The 27628-nt window shown below is 45.0% G+C and overlaps 1 protein-coding gene across 1 annotated transcript in view; it reads right to left on the bottom strand.

Moving 5' to 3' along the window:
• GPR142 (G protein-coupled receptor 142) overlaps window positions 1–27628 on the bottom strand; it is a 41010-nt gene that overhangs the window by 10961 nt on the left and 2421 nt on the right. Inside the window, exons 2-3 of the mRNA XM_073680996.1 lie at window positions 11089–11152; window positions 10430–10597 (exon numbers count right to left, since the gene is read on the bottom strand). Coding sequence (XP_073537097.1) covers window positions 10430–10574 — 145 coding nt within the window. The 5' untranslated portion in view covers window positions 10575–10597; window positions 11089–11152. The remainder of the gene's footprint in view (window positions 1–10429; window positions 10598–11088; window positions 11153–27628) is intronic.

Below are 27628 nucleotides of genomic sequence, written 5' to 3'. Positions count from 1 at the left end.
CAGCTCAGTTACATATAGCAAAAATGTGTCTTTCTCTGGAATAAAACATCTGATTGCAGATATCAAGGTATCACTGTATTCACCTTTCTAGGACCTAAATGCTCATGTAGATGGTTTAGGAGGGCTGATCCTCCTGACAGATTCCTTTTTAAACCAAGAGAATGTGAATGTTAATGACAGAAAGAAGTTATTTAAGAGCTGGGTTCCCCCCTCCTGTACATTGTCAGTTACAGAGGACCTGGGTAGAAAGCAAGAGCCAGGCTAATGTATAGTGGCTAATGGCTAGCAGATAATTAGTGAAAGTAGTGGAATTTTGAGATGTATGCTGCACCAGGTTACAGAGGGGAGATTGCTTTGTGACTGTCCCAGGTGTAAGAGACTGTCTGCATGCAAAGGCGATGAAGAGACTAGCCCTTACAGTAAGTGTCCCCACCCCCCACCCCCCCGTCAAAGGAGATAAGAGATGGTAAAGTGCTGCGGAATATGTCAGCGCTATATAAATAAACAGATTATTATTATTATGGGGAAGGAGGGTGAATGCTTGCTGCCTAAAGTAGCTGTAAAAACCACAGTAAAGGGTGAGCAAAGCTTAGAAAGCAAGCTACAAAAAATAGATACCATGCCAAAGGCAGGCAAGTGCAACCCAGGGGCGGACCTCCCGCCGGTACCCGGAGGGTGAGGGGGACCCTTGCGAGGCGGCTAATATTGAGGGCAAACTGGCCTGCTTCTCGGAGCCAGAAGCTCCGGGGGGGGCCAATGGCTAGATTGCTCTCTCATGTGCGGCGAGCAGGGAGCGATCCCTCCAACTCCGCTGCTGACAGGAGGAAAATGGCAGTGGAGCTGAGGAGTACGTCCTCTGCTTCCTGCCCAGCGCTTCCTCCCTAACACAGCCTCAGGGGATAAGCAATGATGGGGCTGGGGAGAGCAATGATGGGGATGGGGAGAGCAATGATGGGGAGAGCAATAATGGAGAGAGCAATGATGGGGCTGGGGAGAGCAATGATGGGGATGGGGAGAGCAATGATGAGGATGGGGAGAGCGATGATGGGGATGGTGGGGAAGGGGATAGCAATGATGAGGATGGTGAGAGCAATGATGGGGATGGTGGGGCTGGGGAGAGCAATGATGAGGATGGTGTGGATGCGGAGAGCAATGATGAGGATGGTGGAGATGGGGAGAGCAATGATGATGCTGGGGAGAGCAATGACGGGGGTTGCTGGGGGAGAGCAATGATGGGGTGCTGGGAAAGAGCAATGATGGGGGTGCTGGGAAAGAGCAATGATGGGGTGCTGGGAGAGAGCAATGATGGGGTGCTGGTAGAGAGCAATTATGGGGGTTGCTGGGAGAGAGCAATGATGGGGGTTGCTGGAAGAGAGCAATGATGGGGTGCTGGGAGAGAGCAATGATGGGGTGCTGGTAGAGAGCAATTATGGATGTGCTGGGAGAAAGCAATGATGAGGGTGCTGGGAGAAAGCAATGATGGGGGTGCTGGGAGAGAGCAATGATGGGAGTGCTGGGAGAGAGCAATGATGGGAGTGCTGGGAGAGAGCAATGATGAGGATGGTGGGGATGGGGAGAACAATGATGGGCCTGGGGAGAGCAATTATGGAGGTTGCTGGGAGAGAGCAATGATGGGGTGCTGGAAGAGAGCACTGATGGGGGTACTGGGAGAAAGCAATGATGGGGGTGCTGGGAGAGAGCAATGATGAGGGTGCTGGGAGAGAGCAATGATGAGGGTGCTGGGAGAGAGCAATGATGGGAGTGCTGGGAGAGAGCAATGATGGGGGTTGCTGGGAGAGAGCAATGACGGTGGTGCTGGGAGAGAGCAATGATGGGGTGCTGGTAGAGAGCAATGACGGGGATTGCTGGGAGAGAGCAATGATGGGGTGCTGGTAGAGAGCAATGACGGGGTTGCTGGGAGAGAGCAATGATGGGGGTGCTGGTAGAGAGCAATGACGGGGGTGCTGGGAGAGATCAATGATGGGGTGCTGGGAGAGGCCAATGATGGGGGTGCTGAGAGAGCAATGATGGGGGTGCTGGTAGAGAGCAATGATGGGGGTGCTGGTAGAGAGCAATGATGGGGGTGCTGGGAGAGAGCAATGATGGAGGTGCTGGGAGAGAGCAATGATGAGGGTGCTGGGAGAGAGCAATGATGGGGGTGCTGGGAGAGAGTAATGATGGGAGTGCTGGGAGAGAGCAATGACGGGGGTTGCTGGGAGAGAGCAATGACGGGGGTTGCTGGGAGAGAGCAATGACGGTGGTGCTGGGAGAGAGCAATGATGGGGTGCTGGGAGAGAGCAATGATGGGGATTGCTGGGAGAGATCAATGACGGGTGTTGCTGGGAGAGAGCAATGATGGGGGTGCTGGTAGAGAGCAATGACGGGGGTTGCTGGGAGAGAGCAATGATGGGGGTGCTGGGAGAGAGCAATGATGTGTGAGCTGGTAGAAAGCAATGACGGGGGTGCTGGGAGAGAACAATGATAGAGGTGCTGTGACAGAGCAATGATGGCGGTGCTGGGAGAGAGCAATGATGGGGGTGCTGGGAGAAAGCAATGATGGGGAGCTGGGAGAGAGCAATGATGGGGTGCTGGTAGAGAGCAATCATGGGGGTTGCTGGGAGAGAGCAATGATGGGGGTTGCTGGAAGAGAGCAATGATGGGGTGCTGGGAGAGAGCAATGATGGGGTGCTGGTAGAGAGCAATTATGGATGTGCTGGGAGAGAGCAATGATAGAGGTGCTGGGAGAGCAATGATGGGGAGAGCAATGATGGAGAGAGCAATGATGGAGGTGCTTTGGAGAGCAATGATGGGGATGGGGAGAGCAATGATGGGGAGAGCAATGATGGATAGAGCAATGATGGGGCTGGGGAGAGCAATGATGGGGATGGGCAGAACGATGATGAGGATGGGGAGAGCAATGATGGGGATGGTGGGGAAGGGGAGAGCAATGATGAGGATGGTGGGGATGGGGAGAACAATGATGGGGCTGGGGAGAGCAATGATGGGGGTTGCTGGGAGAGAGCAATGACGGTGGTGCTGGGAGAGAGCAATGATGGGGGTGCTGGGAGAGAGCAATGACGGGGGTTTCTGGGAGAGAGCAATGATGGCGTGCTGGTAGAGAGCAATGATGGCGTGCTGGTAGAGAGCAATGACGGGGGGTGCTGGTAGAGAGCAATGATGGGGGTGCTGGGAGAGAGCAATGATGGAGGTGCTGGGAGAGAGCAATGATGAGGGTGCTGGGAGAGAGCAATGATGGGGGTGCTGGGAAAGAGCAATGATGAGGATGGTGGGGATGGGGAGAACAATGATGGGCCTGGGGAGAGCAATTGCAGAGGTTGCTGGGAGAGAGCAATGATGGGGTGCTGGGAGAGAGCACTGATAGGGGTACTGGGAGAGAGCACTGATAGGGGTACTGGGAGAGAGCAATGATGGGGGTGCTGGGAGAGAGCCATGATGGAGGTGCTGGGAGAGAGCAATGATGAGGGTGCTGGGAGAGAGCAATGATGGGGGTGCTGGGAGAGAGCAATGATGGGAGTGCTGGGAGAGAGCAATGATGGGGGTTGCTGGGAGAGAGCAATGATGGTGGTGCTGGGAGAGAGCAATGATGGGGTGCTGGTAGAGAGCAATGACGGGGGTTGCTGGTAGAGAGCAATGACGGGGGTGCTGGGAGAGAGCAATGATGGAGGTGCTGGGAGAGAGCAATGATGGAGGTGCTGGGAGAGAGCAATGACGGGGGTTGCTGGGAGAGGCCAATGATGAGGGTGCTGAGAGAGCAATGATGGGGGTTCTGGGAGAGAGCAATGATGGGGGTGCTGGGAGAGAGCAATGATGGAGGTGCTGGGAGAGAGCAATGATGAGGGTGCTGGGAGAGAGCTATGATGGGGGTGCTGGGAGAGAGTAATGATGGGAGTGCTGGGAGAGAGCAATGACGGGGGTTGCTGGGAGAGAGAATTGATGGTGGTGCTGGGAGAGAGCAATGATGGGGTGCTGGGAGAGAGCAATGACAGGGGTTGCTGGGAGAGAGCAATGATGGGGGTGCTGGTAGAGAGCAATGATGGGGGTTGCTGGGAGAGAGCAATGATGGGGGTGCTGGGAGAGAGCAATGATGTGTGTGCTGGTAGAGAGCAATGACGGGGGTGCTGGGAGTGAACAATGATGGAGGTGCTGTGACAGAGCAATGATGGAGGTGCTGGGAGAGAGCAATGATGAAGGTGCTGGGAGAGAGCAGTGATGAAGGTGCTGGGAGAGAGCAGTGATGAGGTGCTGGGAGAGAACAATGATGGGGGTGCTGTGACAGAGCAATGATGGAGGTGCTGTGACAGAGCAATGATGGGGGTGCTGGTAGAGAGCAATGATGAAGGTGCTGGGAGAGAGCAGTGATGAGGTGCTGGGAGAGAACAATGATGGGGGTGCTGGGAGAGAGCAATGATGGGGTGCTGGGAGAGAGCACTGATAGGGGTACTGGGAGAGAGCAATGATGGGGGTGCTGGGAGAGAGCCATGATGGAGGTGCTGGGAGAGAGCAATGATGAGGGTGCTGGGAGAGAGCAATGATGGGGGTGCTGGGAGAGAGCAATGATGGGAGTGCTGGGAGAGAGCAATGATGGGGGTTGCTGGGAGAGAGCAATGATGGTGGTGCTGGGAGAGAGCAATGATGGGGTGCTGGTAGAGAGCAATGACGGGGGTTGCTGGTAGAGAGCAATGACGGGGGTGCTGGGAGAGAGCAATGATGGAGGTGCTGGGAGAGAGCAATGATGGAGGTGCTGGGAGAGAGCAATGACGGGGGTTGCTGGGAGAGGCCAATGATGAGGGTGCTGAGAGAGCAATGATGGGGGTTCTGGGAGAGAGCAATGATGGGGGTGCTGGGAGAGAGCAATGATGGAGGTGCTGGGAGAGAGCAATGATGAGGGTGCTGGGAGAGAGCTATGATGGGGGTGCTGGGAGAGAGTAATGATGGGAGTGCTGGGAGAGAGCAATGACGGGGGTTGCTGGGAGAGAGAATTGATGGTGGTGCTGGGAGAGAGCAATGATGGGGTGCTGGGAGAGAGCAATGACAGGGGTTGCTGGGAGAGAGCAATGATGGGGGTGCTGGTAGAGAGCAATGATGGGGGTTGCTGGGAGAGAGCAATGATGGGGGTGCTGGGAGAGAGCAATGATGTGTGTGCTGGTAGAGAGCAATGACGGGGGTGCTGGGAGTGAACAATGATGGAGGTGCTGTGACAGAGCAATGATGGAGGTGCTGGGAGAGAGCAATGATGAAGGTGCTGGGAGAGAGCAGTGATGAAGGTGCTGGGAGAGAGCAGTGATGAGGTGCTGGGAGAGAACAATGATGGGGGTGCTGTGACAGAGCAATGATGGAGGTGCTGTGACAGAGCAATGATGGGGGTGCTGGTAGAGAGCAATGATGAAGGTGCTGGGAGAGAGCAGTGATGAGGTGCTGGGAGAGAACAATGATGGGGGTGCTGGGAGAGAGCAATGATCGGGGTGGTGGGAGAGAGCAATGATGGGGGTGGTGGGAGAGAGCAATGATGGGGGTGCTGGGAGAGAGTGTCAAGACGAGCTCTAGCACACCAGGAAATGTGGAGAGACCAGAGGTTGTATATATTTTTTGAAAAGTTCTGCTGTTGTGCAATGTTGAAAAATAAAAGTGACTCCATATTGGATTCCTTTAAATTACACCACATTAAACTTTCCCTATCATTTGGTTTCTTGTCGGAGAACCAGGTATCCACTACAGATGGTGCGGTGACTTGTGGTCTGCCTCCATCTTAAACCTAGTGCTTCTCATCTGCATTTTTACTGTATAGGGAAATTAAATTACAGCCATAGTTGGCAACAGAATGTTGTTGTCTTTGGTCACCAGGTGACCTAACTGCGTACAAGTATACACCCATACATGTTAGATTGAAGATGTAGGAATCTGCCAATTTCAGCAGGATCGGTGTATGGGGGCTTTAAATATACTTGTGCGCAATTGGGTGACAAAAAACAACTTTCTATTGCTTCATGAATGGACGACTATGGTTGTTACTTCCTGTTGGAGAAGATGAAGAGCAAACAACTTGAACCCAAATGGGAGATTAGTCAACATCTTCCTACGCTTCTCATATGGGCCGAGTGTTCATATGTGGGGGGAAATCAGGAGAGATATCCGTCGTTCGGCAGCTATCTAAGGATTATGGACTCTTTTAGATATGCTTCCTCTTCCGGTCTTCTCACACTTTCAATTATCTGGATCTTACTCATACAATCACTTGTATTAACATATATGACAAGACACCTATAGTAAAGAAGGAACAACCATCTGACAGTCGCCATCGATCCTTACCAACCATATAGAGTACTTGATTCAGTTTTCTTATAGCCTGGTCTTTTGACACTTGGAGTGTAATTGTATTCATGTGTAGAATGGCACATTCACATGAAATGAAATGCATAGTAATTACATTACCCCTATTTATAGCATTTATGCTACATTTTGCACTTGGGGCAGATATATTCACCCTATGTGTCATGGCCAATGTATACCATATAAAGGACAGCTGTCAGTGCTGCATCGTGTAACTGCATTACAGGAGTAAAGTGAATCAGCAAGAAACGCATGCAGTACAGGTGATACATCGTAAATAGACAATAAAACCTTGTCTTGGATTACACCGCCTTAGGCTTGTGCTGTTCTCATCCTTAAGTAGATTTGTGTTTCTGAGAACAGATGTATCAGAATGGCTGCATGATCAACAGTAAATATAGGTATATGGTGCAGCAATGATGGCGCCTTTCAAGATGTGTAAGATGCCCATGCCATAGACACCAATGCAACCCCATACCATCAGAGGTGCAAAACTGTGTGCTGATAACAAGCTTGATGGTCCCTCCCCTCTTGTGTCCACAAGACATGGCGTCCATGGTTTCCATCAAGAATTTCAAATTTTGATTAATCTGACCACAGAACAGTTTTCCATTTTGCTTCCATCCATTTTAAATGAGTTTTGGCCCAGAGAAGACAGCAGCGTTTCTGGATTGTGTTGATATAAGGCCTCTTATTTGCATGATTCAGCACGGCAAACTGTGTTCACAGACAATTTCTGGAAGTATTCCTGAGCCCATCATAGAAGTATTCCTGAGACTGAATCATGCCTGTTTTTAATGCAGTGCCCCCTATGGGCCCATATATCACAAGCATCCAATATTGAACGTCATCCTTGTCCCTTGTGCACATTGACTTCTCCAGAATCTCTGAACCTCTTGATGATATTATGTACTGTAGATGGTGAGATATTCAAAATATTTACATTTTAAGAATGATAAACTTTTTTTCTGAAAATTTTCCACAATTTTTGGATGCAGTTATTTACAAATTGGTGAATCTCTGACCATCTTTGGTTCTGAGAGACTCTGCCTCTCTAACATGCTCTTTTTATACACAGTCATGTAACTTAATTGAAAATTGACTCTTCAGCTGTTTTTCATTAGTACCACTTAATTTTCCACTGTTTTATTAACCTTCTCCCTACTTTTTTGAGATATGTTGCTGCCATCAATTTCTAAACAAGCACATTTTTTTCTCAAATGAAATTCTGATTTGTTCTATGTTCTGAGTAAAATATGGCTATAAGAGAATTCCAAATCACTGCATTCTTCTTTGCTTTCCATTTTACACAGTTTCCCAACTTTTTTGAAATTGGGATTTTAGTTAAACTATACTGTATATGTCACAAATTAGTCACAGCGCTTGGCAGATACACTATATCGAGTCTTGAATCAGCGAAGTATATGTACAGACTCTGAACTATCAGCAGTTGCGGGGAGATGTAAGCTCAGAGCTATGAATGAGAAATGAACCTTCAATTAGGAGATAGTAGTTATACTGTTTATACTGAACAGTGCCTGATGTAAATACTACATTTAAGAAATCAACAAAGCACCATATGTTCAGACACTGAATCATCAGGGGCTGCAGAAAAATGTTAGTTCACAGCTATGGATCAGAACTGAACAAAAAATTAGGAGCCAAAAGTAGTTATAAGTGTAGCACAATGCTTAGCATAAAAAATATGTCAAATAAACAAAGCACCGTCTGTACAGACACTGAACCATCAGGGGCTGCAGAAAAATGTAACTTCAAAGATAGAGATGAGAATTGAGACAAAAGAAGATACGTGGGCAGTAAAGTTCCTGACATAAACAATACATCTGTCAAATCAACAAAGCACCATCAGTACAGACACTGAACCATCAGGGGCTGCAGAAAAATGTAACTTCAAAGATAGAGATGAGAATTGAGCCAAAAGAAGATATGTGAGCAGTAAAGTTCCTGACATAAACAATACATCTGTCAAATCAACAAAGCACCATCAGTACAGACACTGAACCATCAGGGGCTGCAGAGAGATGTTAGCTTAGCGATAATGACCAGATCCCTTCTAAAATGCATGGATTTCCCTTGCCCTGCCTTTTGGGAACTAATTGTAGTTGTCTTTTATCGAATCCGGTATACATTTTTTCCAGCGGAAGTTATGAAGTTAGTCCCCTGTTATCATTTACATGAAACATATGGCATATCTGCCCTTTATACACATAATGTGTTGGGCATGTACAAGGCGTCATTTGTATGAACCTTACACTCATTATACACCCAGATTATGAGGTTAAGTGCCCCTTATTGCTACTCTTAAAGGGGTTAACAGGGCTGCAGCAATTGGTCCGTGCATCCTGTATAAATTGATAAATAATGTGTCACCTATATTCTGTCCCGTTCACTGAAACATTTTACAGGCATTTAATATAAGAATTAAGAATAATGTGCTAATTAGTGGGTGTTCTCACGTAATCAGCCACGTTACCAGGGCAATGTAGCTGAACGTAATTAATGGCCAATTATACAAACTTTGCCCACGTAGACAGGAAGAGAAAAAGATGTGGTTTCAGCATCACACAAACTTATGGGAGCAGTGATATAAAATTATAAGTATATTTATAATGGAGAGAAGAAAAACAGATGGAGAAAGCAGAAGAAGAAAATGAAGAACAAGAAAAAAAAGAAAAATTAAAAGGAAGAAGAAGAAAGGAAAGAAGAAAAAGTAAGAGAAATAAAGTAAGTAGAACTAAAAGGAAAAAGAAATAGGAAGAAGAAAAGGGAAGAACAAATGAAAAGAAGGAAGAAAAGAAAAATGAAGAAAAACAATAAGAATGCTAAAAAATAATAAACTAAAGAAGAACAATGAAGTATAAAGGTGAAGAATAGAAAACAGAGGAAGTAGAAGAGCAAAAGAAAAAAAAGAAGAAAGGGGAAGAGGGAAGAAAAGCAGGAAGAAAAACAAGATGAAGCAGGAGAACGAAGAAAAATAAAACACTAAAAAGAGAGAATAATATAAAGAAGAATCAGGAAGAACAAGAAAAAAGAAGAAAGTAGAAAAAGAAAAAAGAAAAGGGAAGAAGAAAGGAAGAAAAAATAAACAAGAAAGTAGAAGAAATAGGAAGAAAAAAGAAACAGAAAAAGAAAAAAATAGAAAAAAGGATGAGAAAATAAGGAAAAGAGAAGAAAAAAAGAAGAAAGTGAAGATGGCAAAAAGGAAAAAGACGAAGTGGAAAAAAGAGGAAGGAAAAAAGAAAAGAATAAACGACAAAAATAAGAACGGAAAATAGAGAAAAGGTAAGAAAAAAATGAAAAGATGGAGAAAAGGAAAAATGAAAGGAGGAAGATGAAAAAAGTAAGAAGAAAAGAAAAGAGAAAAAAGTAAGAAAATAAAAATGAAGATGAAAATAAAAAAAAGAAGTAAAACAAAGAAAGAAGAAAATGTATGAAGGAAGAAGACAGAAAAAAGTAATCATGAAGACAGTAAAAAAGGAGCCATAGGAGAAAACAAAAGAAAAAAAGATATAGCAGGACAGGAGGAATAAGAAAAATAGAAAAACAGAAGTTGAAAAAGGAAGATGAAAAGATACCAAAGAATAATAAAGAAATAATTGAGTAGATTCTAGGATTTACATCCTATTTTCTATATATCAAGTATGCTCGGGCTAAGTCCACTAGATAAGACCAGTGCCCATAGTGACAGCACAACATCTGAACGGGAAAACCAATGGCCTCAATAGCGAGAAGACATCTCATGTTAAATGTTAGAAACAATTTATTTTGATGGAGTGATGGCTGTACTTGAGGTTCCACTGCCCCACTAACGTGGACAAGATAATATCACTGTTTGGTGATATTGGTATGACAATTGGAGCTATGACAACTTCCATCAATAAACTACTGCTACTACTAGGTTGATTATCCTGAGAGACCATCTTTGGCCTTTAGTCAGTAGGTTTTAAAGAAGGGTAACTTAGATGGCTTTGCAAATCCTACCACCCAACAATGGTGCAAATATATTGAAGTTCATTGAGAAAAACATGTTAGGGCATGGGTAACAAACTCCTACACTCACCTGGTAAACCAAGACCGAGTAATACACTATAATATATAACTGGTATATAGCCAAGCACACATGGGGAAGGGTCTGTTTTTTGTCCTTCCTCTTCCACTGCCAACATGGATGTTTTGTTTTCACTGGTATTTTGTAAAGGGATCATCTTTAGAAGTCATAAGTACAGTTCTGGGGAGAGAAAGATGGAGATGTTGACTTCATTATCCACAAAATGTATAACTAATACAATGTCTTAGCCTCTAGATGACACTTCCAGTAAAATGCTCAAGGCCATGCTTCATGTTGGGTTTTACATTTTTGCACTGCAGAAATATCTGAAATCGCCAAAAACTACCATCCTTAGTTCAGGGAAGTCTTATGGTGGTCTTCAAGAAGGCTTACTATAAGACTACTCATGAAACACTAGAGAAGACGTGACGGATAATGGATCCTTCAAATTGGCTCCAGCTTCTTTTTATAGTAGCACAGTTATCCAAAACAAATGGCCGAGAGAATAAAGAACTATAATGACAAAACACCATATGGTGCGGCCTCCTCAGAGTCCATGTTGTATATCCTCCTGATACAGAAGCAAATCAGTTGACCAAAATCTGCAGAAGAACTTGGAAATATTCTCCAAGATTCTCAAAACAAACTACTTGCTAACTTAACTGTCTTACCATGTGAACTAGAGTTTTGAGGATCTGCAGTCACATCTTGAAGTAGATTTTTTTTTTCCCAGTGCTGTAATTGGAAAATAAAAAGTTTAGTTGGTTACGAAAGCTAATCAGTCATGGGCAGTAGGACAATAACTCAACGAGAAAAAATGTTTGATATGTGGAAGATCCAACTCTGATACCCTTGATTGGGGATTTTGAGCTTTATGTTGGGAAAATGTTACTTAATTGGTTTTGTCAACTCACATTCACTTCCATGGAGAGTGACCACACCTGAATTACCATCTTCCCACCTAGATTGGAAGATAAGGAAACAGGTTCTCCCTACCTCTATTCCTATATCACTGGAAAATCCCTTTAAGGTCGCTCTAGCATTTTATAATTTCTCAGGCTCATGGCGTGCAGAATCCCGTACGCTGCTCTAACAGTGTTTGTACTTTATCCACCACCCTTCTGTTTCATGGTTTCTGCACACTACGGGAAGTAATGACATAATTGGCTTGCCTCCATTCATTCGTGACATTACAGGTGAGCTAAATATAAAAAAAGCAATTGATGAGAAAATCTAGTACTAGAGATAGTGCCATGATTATTACGGCCACTTTACTCCAAATTACATCTATACATGCACAGATATAGGCAACCTAAAGCCAATACTGAGCTGGTATGAGAGCTGCATGGAGTCCCTTACCAAGCATCCACCAACATGCAATCAGCCAAGTAAAAGTTTGACTCAGGACAGGAGTGCGCAACCATCTCTGGTTAGAGGACCATTTTGCCCACAGTGACCATGTTGCACCCTGCTGTTCACAGGTACCACAGGACCCAAAAGGGTGCATGGATGGACTTCTCCACAAGAGGCCCTCATTACAAACAAACACCTCCACCCTTCCACCTCATACCACCAGAGGGAGCCCTATTAGGGATATATATATGGAGGGTGGAGCCAGGCAGTTCAGAAAGTCAGAAGTCAGTCTGAGGAGAGCGTGCTGACGCTGAGAGCAGCGAAGACGCAGCACGGCTGCTGCTGTATGGAGGGCCCCGAGTGTGGCCGGAGGCAAAGAGGAGAGGAGGGAGGAGTTGAGGGGGCAGAGGAGCATCATAGGCTCACCCCGAGTATACAAACCGGACACCGGGTCCGCGCCTACAGGGTCCTTTATACCCAGTAGGGATCACCGGCATACCAGGAGGACTACAAGTCCCTGGTCGACCTGAAGCTAAACCCTTAACAGGACTAGGAACCACGAAGGCCCCGGCATCCAGGGATAGTGGTTGCCAGAGAAAGGTCCTACTACCAAGCGACAGGTGAAGAGAGCAACACGACACAGAAGCTAGGCCCAGTTGCAGGCTGGCCAGGAGCTTAGAGAGAGGGAAACACAGACCAGGAGGCCCTATACCCGCTCACTGGGGAGAAGTCCTGAAGTGCACCCTTCCTACCGAGTACCCTGGACCGTACCTGACATCCGCACCAGTAAAGGTATTGAAGCGAATCCCCTGTCTCTGTCAGTTACTCCTGCTGCGCCATCCCGACTGCACTGCAAGCCCCAGCATCACCACCCACCATCAAACTCTACACTGCCCTGAGTCCCGCTCCACCTGTGGGGAGCTGTTCCATCCTAGCTACCCTATCAACTGCCTCAGAGGTCTGCAGTAGCGCTGGTACAAATTACCAGAAACCACAGGTGGTGTCACGATCAAACTACAAATCCCATATAAACTATCCCCTTTTTGTTGACCGCCCTGGGCCACAGACCGGGCCAGCCACTGTGACATATTCCCCCCCCCCAGCATCCATAGGCCCGGACGCCGAGTACCCCACTGCCCTGGGGGCGCATCACCCATATAACAGTCTCAAGCACACAGTGACACCATGACAGCCAGCCACACAGTGCCCCCACAACTGTGCTATCACACTTTGCCCTCCAAGTAGTGCCAGCAACATATTTTCCACCGCATGACAGTACCAGCTACATAGTGCCTCCCAGGAGTAAGAGTCACACATTACCTCCATTATAGTGGTAGCTACACATTGCTCTCCTCCCAGTAGTGCCAGTCACACACCCTATTAGTGCTAGCCACAGAGTTCCACTACAAAAGTGCTAGCCACATACTTCCTGCACAGAAATGCCAGCCACATTGTGCCACAGCATTGCTTGTTTACTTGTTACATCCCAATTACTGCCTCCATAACAATGTTAGCCTTACATCACCCTCTCTTAATAGTGCCAGTTAAGCCTCATATTTGTGCTAGCCACAGAGTGCCACCATACAAAAAAATAGCTACACATTCCCTCTACTGAAATGCTAGCCATACAGTGCCCCTCAATAGTAACATCAACCTGTGACCAGTGTCCCCATAGAATTGCCAACTCCCCAGCAGTGCCATTCACACATTGCCCATAGTAGTTCCCGCCACATAGTGTCCTATTATAACAGTGGCTATCACTCATTGCCCCAATAGTGTCAGCCACAAATAATAGTACCAACCAGTAGTCTCAACCACACAGTGTCTTCATAACCATTAACCTTCAGAAGTGTGAGCCACACAGTGCCCACTCACTGCCATCTATAATCTCACGCCATACAGTACCAATTATTAGTGCTAACCAAATGCCAATTACAGTGCCAGACAAACTGTGACCACCCATTATAGTGGTTCCCATTACTGACAGTCAAATATTGTATCATTAGCACCTTTACCCACTTCTAAGCAGCCAAAAGATCGTCACTATCTGTGACCAGTGCAGTGCATAGACAGTCCACTGTCTAATGATGACACATCCTCTAGATTCAGAGGAAGAGGAGTGTTTTTCTTAACTTTTTGATGTTTGAGACCACACAGAACTGCATAGAGGGCTTCAGATGGTGCAACCCTGACTGAAAGGGTACCTCAATCCAAAACAACTATTTTAGGTAAATTTGGGTGACTACCAACCTCTATCCAGAGATACTAAAAGTAACAAGAAGCATTTGGGGTGGAGTTACCCTTTAAATCACAGGTCACAAGTTTATGAAAATATTATATTGCGATGATTGGGTTTGGTCCAGAAGTATGGCTGGTGTGATAAGATAACAGTAACACAAGGCTCTTTGCCAGAGGAGATCAAAAAGCCCCTCTACCACATAACGAACCCTGGTTCAATACATGACACAAGGTATGTAGAAGGCTCTTACAGATTTTTCACTGGGGTACCAGGAGTTTTAAATGGAGGGTGGAAAAAGGTTTGGAAGAAATAGCTGTCAAACAGCCAGGAGCACCATTAACCGAATCACGAAAGACCTTCTTCAACAAGAGGTCAAAAATGCTACATGCTAGACTAACACAATATAACTTTGGTCAGAACCTAGACCCTACCTTACCTCCATTTTCAAGCTAATTAACCATCCCTTAATCCAAAAATTTCAACAAGATTAACAGGACAAATTGGATGATTCCCAACATTTATGGTTTGAGAAGGACCATCTTCACCTCAGTATGGAGTGGTAGAGGGTTTACGACAGGTTCCTCCATAATTATGAAACTTTAAAAGCTGGTAGACCTTGACGCACACCAACCCACTTAGTTTTATTATATTTGTATTTCAATGTATGGGGGACCTTGTGTACTAATTCGCGAGAGGCCCAAGAGCAAAACTATGGTGGTAACATACATGAGACTGACAGAAAGAGAATAAGAGAGCAGGAAGTGTGTGCCCAAAGACCGATGATTTGGCTATATATCTCAAACATGGCTGACGATAGCACTCACTGTACCATTTTTAAATTAAATGAGCAGCTTTGGAGCCCATTTCTCTGTAGAAGGTCACATCTCCTTAAACGGGACCTTTCCCAGTATTTTTTGGCTTTAAACTGAGTACCTCCTCCAATTTTGGCTGCTCCACTGAGTTTGGACAGTTTTTCTTTTGCTTCTGTACCATATTCTGTAACATAGCTGGTCTGTCCAATGGGGTATTAGGCAGGTTCAGCCTTGGTCCTTAAATTGGACCTTTTATGTGATATTTTGCTTTACATTGAGTACATCCTCCAATTGCTGCTGCTCCACTGATCCTGGAATAGTTTTTCTTTTTATTCTATGCCCCTCAGTTACAAAGTTATTTCTCCTGGTATTAATGGTGCAAATTGTCCCTTCATCCAACTGGCCATATACCAAAGAACTTCTTTGTGGGAGGGGTCGTGTTTTGATTGGCCTGCTTCAGAAGAGAAAAAGCCAATGCCCACAGAGAAGTTTTGTGGTATACACCCAGTTGGTTGAAGGGAAAATTTGCACCATTATTCCCTGGGGAAATAACTTTGGAACTGAGGGGCACAGAATAAAAAGAAAAACTATTCCAGGATCAGTGGAGCAGCGGCAATTGGAGGATGTACTCCATGTAAAGCAGAAAATCACGTAAAAGGTGCACTTTAAGGACCAAGGCTTGGACCTGCTTAATACCCCATTGGACAGACCAGCTATGTTACTCTACTTACAGGCCAGAACAACAATTTAAGAAGTTCTGGAAGATTCTGCGTCATATTTATTTAATTAGGGAACCCTCCAATATATTTCAAAACTACCCTCCAGATGTTTTGAATTCCTTTCCTCCATGTAAGAATTGCTCATTATATGGAAGAGCAGATCGTAGTAAAAGTCTTAAGATGATTATTAATTTCCTCGGATCTAATTAAGCCTAATTTTTCTATAGTTCTATGTTATGTTCTTGGGTGGTAGTTCCTACCATTAGACTCCACAGGGAGTGAATATAGAGAAAGCGTATTATACTCATTATAATGATTTTCACATGACTAACCCGATAGCATGACTCTGCTATAACAAGCTTAGGGAGGTCAGTTCTGCAAAAGTGAGTATGGAGATGAGGTATAGCGGAAAAAATATGGATGTATCCTACTGCGGGAAGAAGATAACAAGAAAATTCAGTATCTTGAGTGGTCTATAGTTAAAACTACCTCAATTTCCTCTTAAAGGGGGCTTGTCATGCTGAAGATATTGCCCTATCTGGATTTGCCATCATGTAGAGCAGAAAGAGTTGAGCAGAGTAATATATGATATTATATGATATTGTGGAAAAAGATTCAGTAGTTCTTGTAATTCATAGATGAAAACCTAGCTTAGCCAAAGTCAGGAGGGCGGTCCTAAAGATGAATGACAGTTATGAGTTATGAGTGTCTCCGCCCTCCGGACTTATGGGCAGTGATTTCAATGATGAAATTACTAATCGATACTGAATATTTTTCCTATAAAATTCTATATTAACGTAATCAGCGACTCTTGCTTTATCACATGATTGGGTAGTAAATTTACTGTGAAACATGCCTCTTAAATGGGTTGCTCCAAATTAGACTTGGATGACATGTGAAGTCAGATCGGTGTTAGATCTCAAGTTAGGACCTCCGTGTTTTCATGTAAAACTTAAACTCTCTTATGGTACAGATAGCTACCTCCTCCTGTGACGATTTCTGGTACAATATGATTTGAATTGTATGGGCAACATACAACGCCTGGCACTGAACAGGAGCACACTGACTGACACCAGAACAAGTGGCACATTACACAGCTGGCACTGTATAGAGGTTACTGTCGAACTGGAACGCTATAAAGGGGGTCACTGAAACTAGAAATGTATGAGGTCACATTGTATAGTGGGACACAAAGTGTCTGACACTGTATAGGTAGTTAAAGTGGCTGGCATTGAATGAATAGGGAAATTGCATTACAACTGACATCGCATGGGAGGCGAACTATGCATGGTATTGCAAATCTGGTTTATTAGCAAAATTGTTATATTTTCTGCTGTTTTTCAGGGGGTCAAAAACACTCGAGTGACTGCAAAAGACCCGCAGCAATATTTTTTGGCAGCTGGCGTTGAGGTTTCGATTTGCACAATAAAGCTCATACTAAATGCTGAAAGTCTCCATGTCTGAACTCCAAAATGTCATCGCCACTGACCCCATCTCCATTGACTCAAAATCACAATAAAAGGTGGCCCCAATATGATCAAAACCATATAAATAAGCCACATTTAAAATTCTGCTCTGTGCAGCGATGAAACAGAACTGGAAGGCTTATTGATCTATCAGTAGTATTGGTCTGGAGGAGGATGAATGAAGCATATCTTGAAAAGAACACCCTGTTTACAGTGAAACATAGTGGTGGCTTTGTTATGCCTATAGTAAAGGATAGTGGTGGCTCAGTGATGCCTATAGTAAAGGAGGGTGGTGACTCTGTGATGCTCTGGGGCTGCTTTGCTTCTTGCAGGACAATGATCCCAGACATACCTCACAGTCCACCAAGGCTTAGATTCAGAAGAAACCTTGAAAGATTCTGGAGTGACTGTCTTAGTCACCTGACACGCACACCATAGAGAATCTTTAGGAGGATTTGAACAATGTATTACAGCACATCCAAGAATATTAGTGAACTGGAGGCCATTGGCCATAAAGAATGGGCTAAGATTCTTTAGGAACGCTGCCAGAAGTTGATGACTGGCTATGCATTATGTTTGCAGCAGGTCATAACAGCCAGTGGGACACTACTAAGTACTAAAGATGCTTGTCATGGAGGGGTGACACACTATAACTAACTCTGTGCAGAGGACACTCTGTACAAGGCACTGAAATAGTGTGGCTGATAATTTATGGGATGCACGCAGAAGCTGAGAATGAATGGGGGGACACATTATAACTTGTACTGTATGAAGGAGCTCACCTCTATTGTGTGAGGCAGGGTACATTATGACCATCTCTGTATGCAGGACTGCCACCAGGAATTTCAGGGCCCTATACTGGCAAAATTTTCGGGCACCCTTGAGACTCCGTCCAGGCTCCACCCCAGCTTTTGTTTTGGTCAAAAGATTTTTTAAGCCGCCACCACGACAAGGTAGACTCTTTTGGCAAGGCCCTACTCTACTCTAACCTATTAAACATTTCTTAAAATACCCAATACTCTTTTTAGATATATTTTTATTTATTTTTCTTTAAGGTAATGTGTCACATACATTTTTTGAAATGACCGAATAATACCACTTACAAGAAGCAAATGCTGTCACACCATGACCAGACCACATATTACCACCAAATAGTGACCAAATAATAGCACATACAAGGAACAAATACCACCATACCATGGCCAGACCACATATTACCACCACATAGTGATCGAATATTACCACATACAAGGGACAAATACCATCACACCATGGCTGGACCACATATTAGCACCACAGCGTGATCTAATAATACCACATACAAGGAACAAATACCATCACACCATGGCCATATCACATATTACCACCATATAGTGACCCAATAATACCACATACAAGGAACAAATGCCGCCACACCATGACCGGACCACATGTTACCACTACATAGTGACTGTATAATATCACATACAAGGGGCATATACCGCCACACCATGACCAGACCACATATTACCACCACATAATGACCGAATAATACCACATACAACAAACAAATACCGCCACACTATGACCAGATCACATATTACCACCACATAGTGACCGAATACTACAATACTGATCATTAATAAAAGAATGCAATACTAATATTACCATAAGTGCCATTATTCACAGGAGCTGTGTACATAGTATACAGTATATAGTGTCAATAAATACACTTAGGAGCATCCACACTGTGGGAATGAGTCATTTAGAGACACACAGGTCAATGTGACTCCCCCACCAAAAATAGATTGTAAGTAATATGTGGACAATGAATGGCAGACCATTCGGTTGAAAACATAGGAAAGAAGAACTACTGAATGTTTAGTCCAGAATACAGAACATGATTCAATATACATTTTATAAAAGACCTTTATTAGAAACAACGGTCAAATAGTGGTGTAACAAACACATGGAAAGCCGCCATACCAAATAGTGTTACCAAACAGTATAAGTTAAAATGACTATGGTAAACATATTAATACAACCCATAATATATTATTACATCATTAGTATACATATATGCTAGATAGGCCAAAAAGATTAACCAGTATAAATAGGCCAAAACAGTATATCAGAGATGGTATATTCTACTAGCAATTATGAGCAAAGCCTATTGCTGCTATTGAAAAAATCAATACATAATTTTACTGACCACTTATAGAGTATCCATATAGACAGCAAAAAGCAGAGAACACAGAAACATGTGATGAGAAACAGGTCAATGTATCATTCGTTGTACTGCATAGTCAATGCTAGAATCGTATGTGGTGCATAGATAATGCATCAGCAAAAAGTAAGGAACAAGGAGCACCATACCTGATAATGGGATGTAGGAGGAGGAATGTGTGGCTGACCTCGACGCGCGTTTCGGACATGGGCGTCCTTCGTCGTTTTGGCCTATTTATACTGGTTAATCTTTTTGGCCTATCTAGCATATATGTATACCAATGATGTAATAATATATTATGGGTTGTATTAATATGTTTACCATAGTCATTTTAACGTATACTGTTTGGTAACACTATTTGGTATGGCGGCTTTCCATGTGTTTGTTACACCACTATTTGACCGTTGTTTCTAATAAAGGTCTTTTATAAAAATATATATTGAATCATGTTCTGTATTCTGAACTAAACATTCGGTAGTTCTCCTTTCCTATGTATATAGTGTCAGTGTACAATTAACACACTGACTCACCAATGACATTATACACAGGAGCTCTGTATATACTGTCAGTGTACAGATAATTCAGTGATCACCAGGGACTTTATTTAAAGGAGCTCTGTATATAGTGTATAGTGTACAGGTAATACAGTGACTCACCAGTGACATTATACACAGGAGCTCTGTATATAGTGTCAGTGTACAGGTAATACAATGATCACCAGTGACATTTTACACAGGAGCTCTGCATATAGTGTACAGGTAATACAGTGATTCACTAGTGGCACTATACACAGGAGCTCTGTATATAGTGTCAATGTACAGGTAATACAGTGATCGCAAGTAACAATATACACAGGAGCTCTGTATATAGTGTATAGTGTACAGGTAATACAGTGACTCACCAGTGACATTATACACAGGAGCTCTGTATATAGTGTCAGTGTACAGGTAATACAATGATCACCAGTGACATTTTACACAGGAGCTCTGCATATAGTGTACAGGTAATACAGTGACACACTAGTGGCATTATACACAGGAGCTCTGTATATAGTGTCAATGTACAGGTAATACAGTGATCGCAAGTAACAATATACACAGGAGCTCTGTATATAGTGTATAGTGTACAGGCAATACAGTGACTCACCATTGGCATTATACACAGGAGCTCTGTATATAGTGTCAGTGTACAGGTAATACAGTGATCACCAGTGACTTTATACACAGCAGCGCTGTATATAATGTAAGTGTACAGGTAATACAGGGATCACCAGTGACATTACACACAGGAGCTCTGTATATACTACACTGCTCCAAAAAATAAAGGGAACGCTCAAATAACGCATCCTGATCTGAATGAATGAAATATTCTCATTGAAAACTTTGTTCTGTAGAAAGTTGAATGTGCTGACAACAAATCACACAAAAATCATAAATGGAAATCAAATGTATTACCCAATGGAGGCCTGGATTTGGAGTCACCCCCAAAATTAAAGTGGAAAAACACACTACAGGCTGATCCAACCTTGGTGTAATGTCCTTAAAACAAGTCAAAATGAGGCTCAGTATTGTGTGTGGCCTCCACGTGCCAGTATGACCTCCCTACAACGTCTGGGCATGCTCCTGATGAGGTTGCGGATGTTCTCCTGTGGGATCTCCTCCCAGACCTAGACTAAAGCATCCGCCAACTACTGGACAGTCCGTGGTGCAACGTGACGTTGGTGGATGGAGCGAGACATGATGTCCCAGATGTGCTCAATCGGATTCAGGTCTGGAGAACGGGCAGGCCAGTCCATAGCTTCAATACCTTCATCTTGCAGGAAATGCTGACACACTCCAGCCACATTAGGTCTGGCATTGTCCTGCATTAGGAGGAACCCAGGGCCAACCGCACCAGCATATGGTCTCACAAGGGGTCTGAGGATCTCATCTCGGTACCTAATGGCAGTCAGGCTACCTCTGGCGAGCACATGGAGGGCTGTGCTGCCCTCCAAAGAAATGCCACCCCACACCTTTACTGACCCACTGCCAAACCGGTCATGCTGAAGGATGTTGCAGGCAGCAGATCGCTCTCCACGGCGTCTCCAGACTCTGTCACGTCTGTTACATGTGCTCAGTGTGAACCTGCTTTCATCTGTGAAGAGCACAGGGCGCCAGTGGAGACTTTGCCAATCCTGGTGATCTGTGGCAAATGCAAAGCGTCCTGCACGGTGTTGGGCTGTGAGCACATCCCCCATCTGTGGATGTCGGGCCCTCATTCCACCCTCATGAAGTCGGTTCCTAACCGTTTGTGCAGACACATGCACATTTGTGGCCTTCTGGAGGTCATTTTGCAGGGCTCTGGCAATGCTCCTCCTGTTCCTCCTTGCACAAAGGCGGAGGTAGGGGTCCTGCTGCTGAGTTGTTGCCCTCCTACGGCCCCCTCCACATCTCCTGATGTACTGGCCTGACTCCTGGTAGCGCCTCCAGCCTCTGGACACTACGCTGACAGAAACCGCAAACCTTCTTGTCACAGCTCGCATTGATCTGCCATCCTGGATGAGCGGCACTACCTGAGCAACTTCTGTGGGTTGTAGAGTCCGTCTCATCCTACCACGAATGTGAAAGCACAACCAACATTCAAAAGGGACCAAAACATCAGCCAGAAAGCATTGGTACTGAGATGTGGTCTGTGGTCCCCACCTGCAGAACCACTCCTTTATTGAGTGTCTTGATAATTGCCAGTAATTTCCATCTATTGTCTATTCCATTTGCACAACAGCATGTGAAATTGATTATCAATCAGTGTTGCTTCTTAAGTGGACAGTTGGATTTCACAGAAGCTTGATTTACTTGGAGTTATATTCTGTTGTTTAAGTGTTCCCATTATTTTTTATAGCAGTGTATATAGTGTAAAGTGTGCAGGTAACACACTGACTCACCGGTGACATGTTCAGTCAGTTACTGAACCGGCAGGATCCTGCCCTTGGGGCCCGGTGAACAGAAGTAAAAAGGGGGGGGTCTAGTCTGGGCCCCCCCCTCCTTGCTTCTGCTCACTGGACCCCATACTCCAGTAAGGGCAGTTATGCCCTGATGACGGCCCTGTCTGTATCGGATCACTATGTTAGGCAGCACGGAAACAAAGGGCACATTATAGTCCAGACTATTTGGAGATCGGAGCCGATCTGCACAAAGTCACTGCTGTAACATGTGAAGAAGCCTTTACTGAGTAAGTTCTGCCTCCAACTCACCCAGGTACTCAGATAATTTGTGGCTGATTGAGACCCCCGCATCAGGCTCAGCAGAGCCAACCTGTAATATCCCAACCACTGGGAAACTAGGGGTTAACTCCGGCACACAGTGCTTCACTCGACTGATTTCATTAAAGCCAAAATACAAATTATTATCGACCGCTTTGAGTAAATAAAGACATTAGGGATAATTGATGTTGTTAATATGTGTGTTCTCCGCTCCAGAAGCAGCCCACCGGGAGGGGGATAGTCAATAGATTTCATGTTTAGTATGTGTAATCAGGATTTTCGGGAGCCGGTTAACCCTTTCCATTTAAAATGCACTTTGGAAGCTGAGGTATGGAGTGATATTGGTTGGGTTCCTCACACTGACTTTTTTTTTGCTCAAATAATACAGCCATGAAATGCCAAGATACTGCCATATACTACCTAAATATGTCTACCATATAGTTCCCAAATAATATACTGAATCAGAGCAACACTACAATATAGTTCCCATGAAACCGCACTAAATACTACTAGATATAAGTTTGCTCCCACCCAGCCCTGTCTAATTGCCTAGTTTGCCACCCTTTAAAACTGCCCCTTTTTTAGGATGCCCCTGCCCAAACATTCATCATATGGACAAAAATATTAGGGCACCACACATTACACCTCCAGGAGCTTATGTGACCTCCATTCTACATCCATAAGGATTAATATGGGGTCAATGCCTTTGCAGATATAACAGCTCCCGCTCTTACGGGAAGGTTTGCTACAGGATTTTGTAGTCGTCTGTGGGAAGTTTTGCCCTTTTATCCAGAAGAGCTTTTCTGAGTTCAAACATTGATGTCGGGGAGAGGCCGAGGTAACAATCTCCGTTCTAGTTCATCCCAAAGGTGTTGGATGGGGTTGAGGTTCGGGTTTTGTGGTGCCGTCATGTTCTTCCTCACCAAATTCCTTCAACCATGTCTGTATGGTCCTTGTGCACTGGGCACAGTCATGGGGAACAGAAAAAGAACTTCCCCAAACTGTTCACACAAAGATGGAAGCTACAAATCTCCAAAATGTCTCGTGTTGAAGGATTAGAATTCCCCTTCACTGGAACTAAGGGGCTGAGGCCGACCTCTGATAACAAGCCCAAATCATTTTTCCTCCCCCACCAAACTGTACAGCGGGACAGTACAAACTGTATATGTAGCGCCCCGTGGGTTCGGTCGCTACAGAGGTATTGCTCCTCAACCAGAGGTGTGATGTCCCACTCCCGGGTAAGGATGGTGTGTGGACCAGGGCTCAGTTAGCTGCATGCATCACACACACCCCATTTCTGGGGGACAGCTCAACGGTGCTCCCATTAGTACAGTAATGCAGGCACGACAGAACATGTCCCTGGCTGGAGTGGGGAGGGGGGAGGAAAACCCAGTGATGTAGGAGCAGGAGGGGACGGTTTCTGGGCATAGGTAGGAGCCCATTGGTTGAAAGTCACCTGGGAGGTATATAAGCTGGGCACAATCTTAGTTCTGGGAGAAGAAGGTCAGTCAGTGCAGAGAGTTGGAGAAGAGAAGGAGTTCAGCCAGAGAGGGCTGACAGGGAGCTGTGGCTCAGTCTGGGCCCAGCTCCACGAGGCAGGCCTGGAGTGGAGGCCAGAGCCAGAGGAGAGGAACGGAAACAGAAAGGAACAGAAAGGAAAGTAAGAAGGAACAGAACACCAAGAGAGGCCCAGAGACACGGAAGCAGAAGGAACCCTAAGGACCCAGGAGATTGCGGGTGACGGGTTGGCAGAACAGGGTACCGGATCCCAAGTTGGTGGAGGCGACTAGTCCTCGGCCATGGACCGGCGGTCGTGACCATTTACTGGTGCGGCCCCTCACTACACCTACTAGAAAGGCACACCACATAGGGTCAGGGAAGTGGACACCCAGTCCTCCCAGGAGAAGACCCGAGGCAGCTGGACAGAAGTAGTGTCACTGGTGCGGCACGGCTGACGAAAGGATAGAAGGGAGTCCTGTGCCACACTCCGGAATTACCTGGGGGTTGACCGAGCCCCCTGCCTGGTGGATGCAACATGGCTCGGGCGGTCCTACCTGCGCACAAGTGACCTGGATGAGAACTGTGAGTAAAGAACTTGAACTGCAATACCTTGTCTCTGTGCTTTCTCACCGCATACAGCACTACTAGTGCTGGGACGCCCGCACCATCACCCCCACCATCTACTACACTGCCCTGGGGCTGCACTCTTCCCGTGGGGAGTTACACTACCTCAGCTGCATACACCATCAGCCCCAGCGGTCTACCTTGCAGCGGCGGTTCGCACTGACCGCAATCCACGGGTGGCGTAGTCGGACATTAAACCACAAAAACCCTATAAAGACTGCCACTGGTTTGACCACCCTGAGCCACGGGACCGGGTCGTCGCCACGGTGACTACAACCCCCAGCGTCCACAAAAAGGGCCCGGTTCCGGGTTCCCCACACGGCCCAGGGGGCGCGTTATATACAATAATATATTACAATCATCATATTATATAGCACTGTGTAATTACAATTGCTAATTTTGCCTCTCTACCTAGCTAATTTTTCTCTGCTCTATGTAGAAGCAGGAAGTCTCTTGTCCCTGCATTTATCATGCCACTCTTCAACTCCTGACCCCTCTCTTCCCCTCCCCCCTGCCAGGGACTTTTTCAGTGATTGCTCATACAGGGGAAAAGAGACCTCCTGTTTCTACATAGAGCTTAGAAGCATTCAGCTAGTCAGTTTTTAATCACGTGATGTCATAGACCGAATGGAAAAGAGAAGAATTGCTGGGTAGAAAGGCAAAATAAGCAATTGTAAGTACACAATGTTATATAATATGATGACTGCAATACATGTTAAAAACTTTGATGGGAGGAGGAGTGCTCCTTTAAGATACGTATAGCATTATTATTAACACGACAGGCACTATTAATCAGGCACTATTGGGATTAATCTGTATTACTGTAAGACACTATGTACTATATGGCAGTGTTGTATAAGCATTGTAGGCATTATTGAATGGTGGTATTAATTGGCCACTAACTGGCACCATTATTGAGGATAGTATATTCTGCCACCCTTCCTCCAAAAAAAAATGGAGTTACCACACACTTGCCCACAGCTGGGTGTCAACATATCTAGTCACTGGGCAGTTATGATTTGAGCACTGGACCCCAGGCTGCATTCTGTAAATACGTCATGTGGTGACAAGTCCCCTGCTCTTATATGGCTGAGTATCTGAGCAGAGATCAACAATTTGGGTAAGCTGGGTGACCTGTCTTATATTGCCCATTGCAACCAATCAGAGCTTAGCCTTCATTTCTTAAGCTGTTTTGAAAAAAGTTAATGTCGTTTTGGTAAAATTCATACATACCCCCTTATATAAAAGACTGCGTATATATTTAAGAATGTTTTAATTTACATTATTTTATGCTGTGTCATACCCCTTCTTGTTTGCATGAATTTCAATGTATGTTTGCTTATACTGTAATATTAACTGCTGTCACTAGATGTCACTGTTCCCGAAACTAAGATGATATAAAAAGATCTGTTTCCAGGAAGTTTATCAGTGTGTGGCTGAGGCCGCATGGTATGCAGAGATCCCCTGTGTTAGGAAAGAAGTACAGCTAGGCGGAAAGCATGGGGTAATTTCCAAATAAACAATCTGACAAAGAGGAGCCTCAGAGGAGAATGTGATGATTTCTGTCACTGGGGAGAGTCATGCTAGTGATATTGTGGTTGCAGTAGGCTGAGAGTTCCTTCTAGTTCCTTGAGGGCTGGATATTTAGGAGGTACTGTGGGCAACTCTAGTGTTGTGGCTTATCAGACTGGGAAGTTTCATTTTTGGTAAGTCCTATGGGGCTGTGAGAGACCTCAACCTGGGATGAAGCCAAATGGGTCAGATGGTGCGAAACGATACATTTGAAGTCTCGGAGGGGCTCTGTGGAGGCATTGGTCTTGGAGAGACAATTGACGACAGGTAGAAGGTGGTTACCCTGAGACCTATGGTGTGGCCTGATTGATATTGTCCTGAAGAGTAATGTATTAAACAGAAGTATAATAAAGGGGGTGTGGTGAAGGAGGGCTTCTAGATTAACACTGCACCTGAGGTCTGTGTGAATTTAACACTGTCCCCGAGGTCTGTGTACAGGCAACAGTCACCTGAGGTCCATCTAGAGTTAACAATGACCTGCGGAAGGAGGGTTTTAACCAGGGCTGTGGAGTCGGTTAGCCAAACCTCCGACTCCGACTCCTCAATTTCCATGACACCGACTCGAACTCCCTCATACATGGCTCATGTTTAAGTGATAAATTTACTGTAGCACATATTCATCTCAGCTAAAAGTCTAGACCCTTAGATCAGGAATAGGACAGACATTTATAGCACATTTCATAACTTTCCCAAATTCTTATGAAAGAACATTCCCCACAAACTGCATTGAACTACTGTACCCAATTTATTATATATTTTAGGAGTCGGTCCATTTTATACCAACTTCCACTCCATAGCCCTGGTTTTAACATTTGTAATCTAGGAACTGTTCAAGTTACGATCTAGAATGTTCATCTATACAGCGCCACCCACTGGTGGACACAGTAAGTAGATGGCCCCTGTGCAAGAACAGTATATGGGCCCTTTGCAGCCCAATTGCTCATCACAATGCACAATTCCACCTTATTTGGAGATAGGAATGGCCCCCCTTCCCTTTTGCTGGAATTGACCAAGAATATGTCCACCCCTGGCACCACCTACAGTAAACTGCAACCACTAAGCATACTGTGCCTTATGAAAGGGACTATGACTGACAAGAGTTGTTGTGGCACTGTAGCGTGACAAGAAAAGTGTGTATAGTGTGAAAAGTGCATTTAAGCCCAAATCCTATTATTATGGCTATTTTTCTTCTAGCTGTAGTCCCGCCATGCTGTCCCATTATTTCCATCCGTACAGCAGAGCCAAGGTTTAATGAGTAGGAAGATGAGACTAGATATATCTCCAGTGACAGCCGCGCTCACATAGGCTCCCATGAAATGCAGAGTGTGCAGGAATAGACTCCGGTCACATATCCCTGAGAGTTGATGTTCCATGAAATTTTATATATCTGCGTGAAAACTTCACCACCAAAATCCTCAGCACTCCTCCCCAACAAGAACTCACAGCAATCAATAACATTGATCTCACTGCAACTGTACAGAA

The sequence above is a fragment of the Phyllobates terribilis genome, unplaced genomic scaffold, assembly GCF_046119375.1.
Source record: "Phyllobates terribilis strain yellow unplaced genomic scaffold, ASM4611937v1 Scaffold_5__5_contigs__length_657084704, whole genome shotgun sequence".
Lineage (NCBI taxonomy): Eukaryota > Metazoa > Chordata > Amphibia > Anura > Dendrobatidae > Phyllobates > Phyllobates terribilis.
Note: the sequence above shows the minus strand (reverse complement) of the source record. Positions and strands in the feature narration are given on the sequence as shown.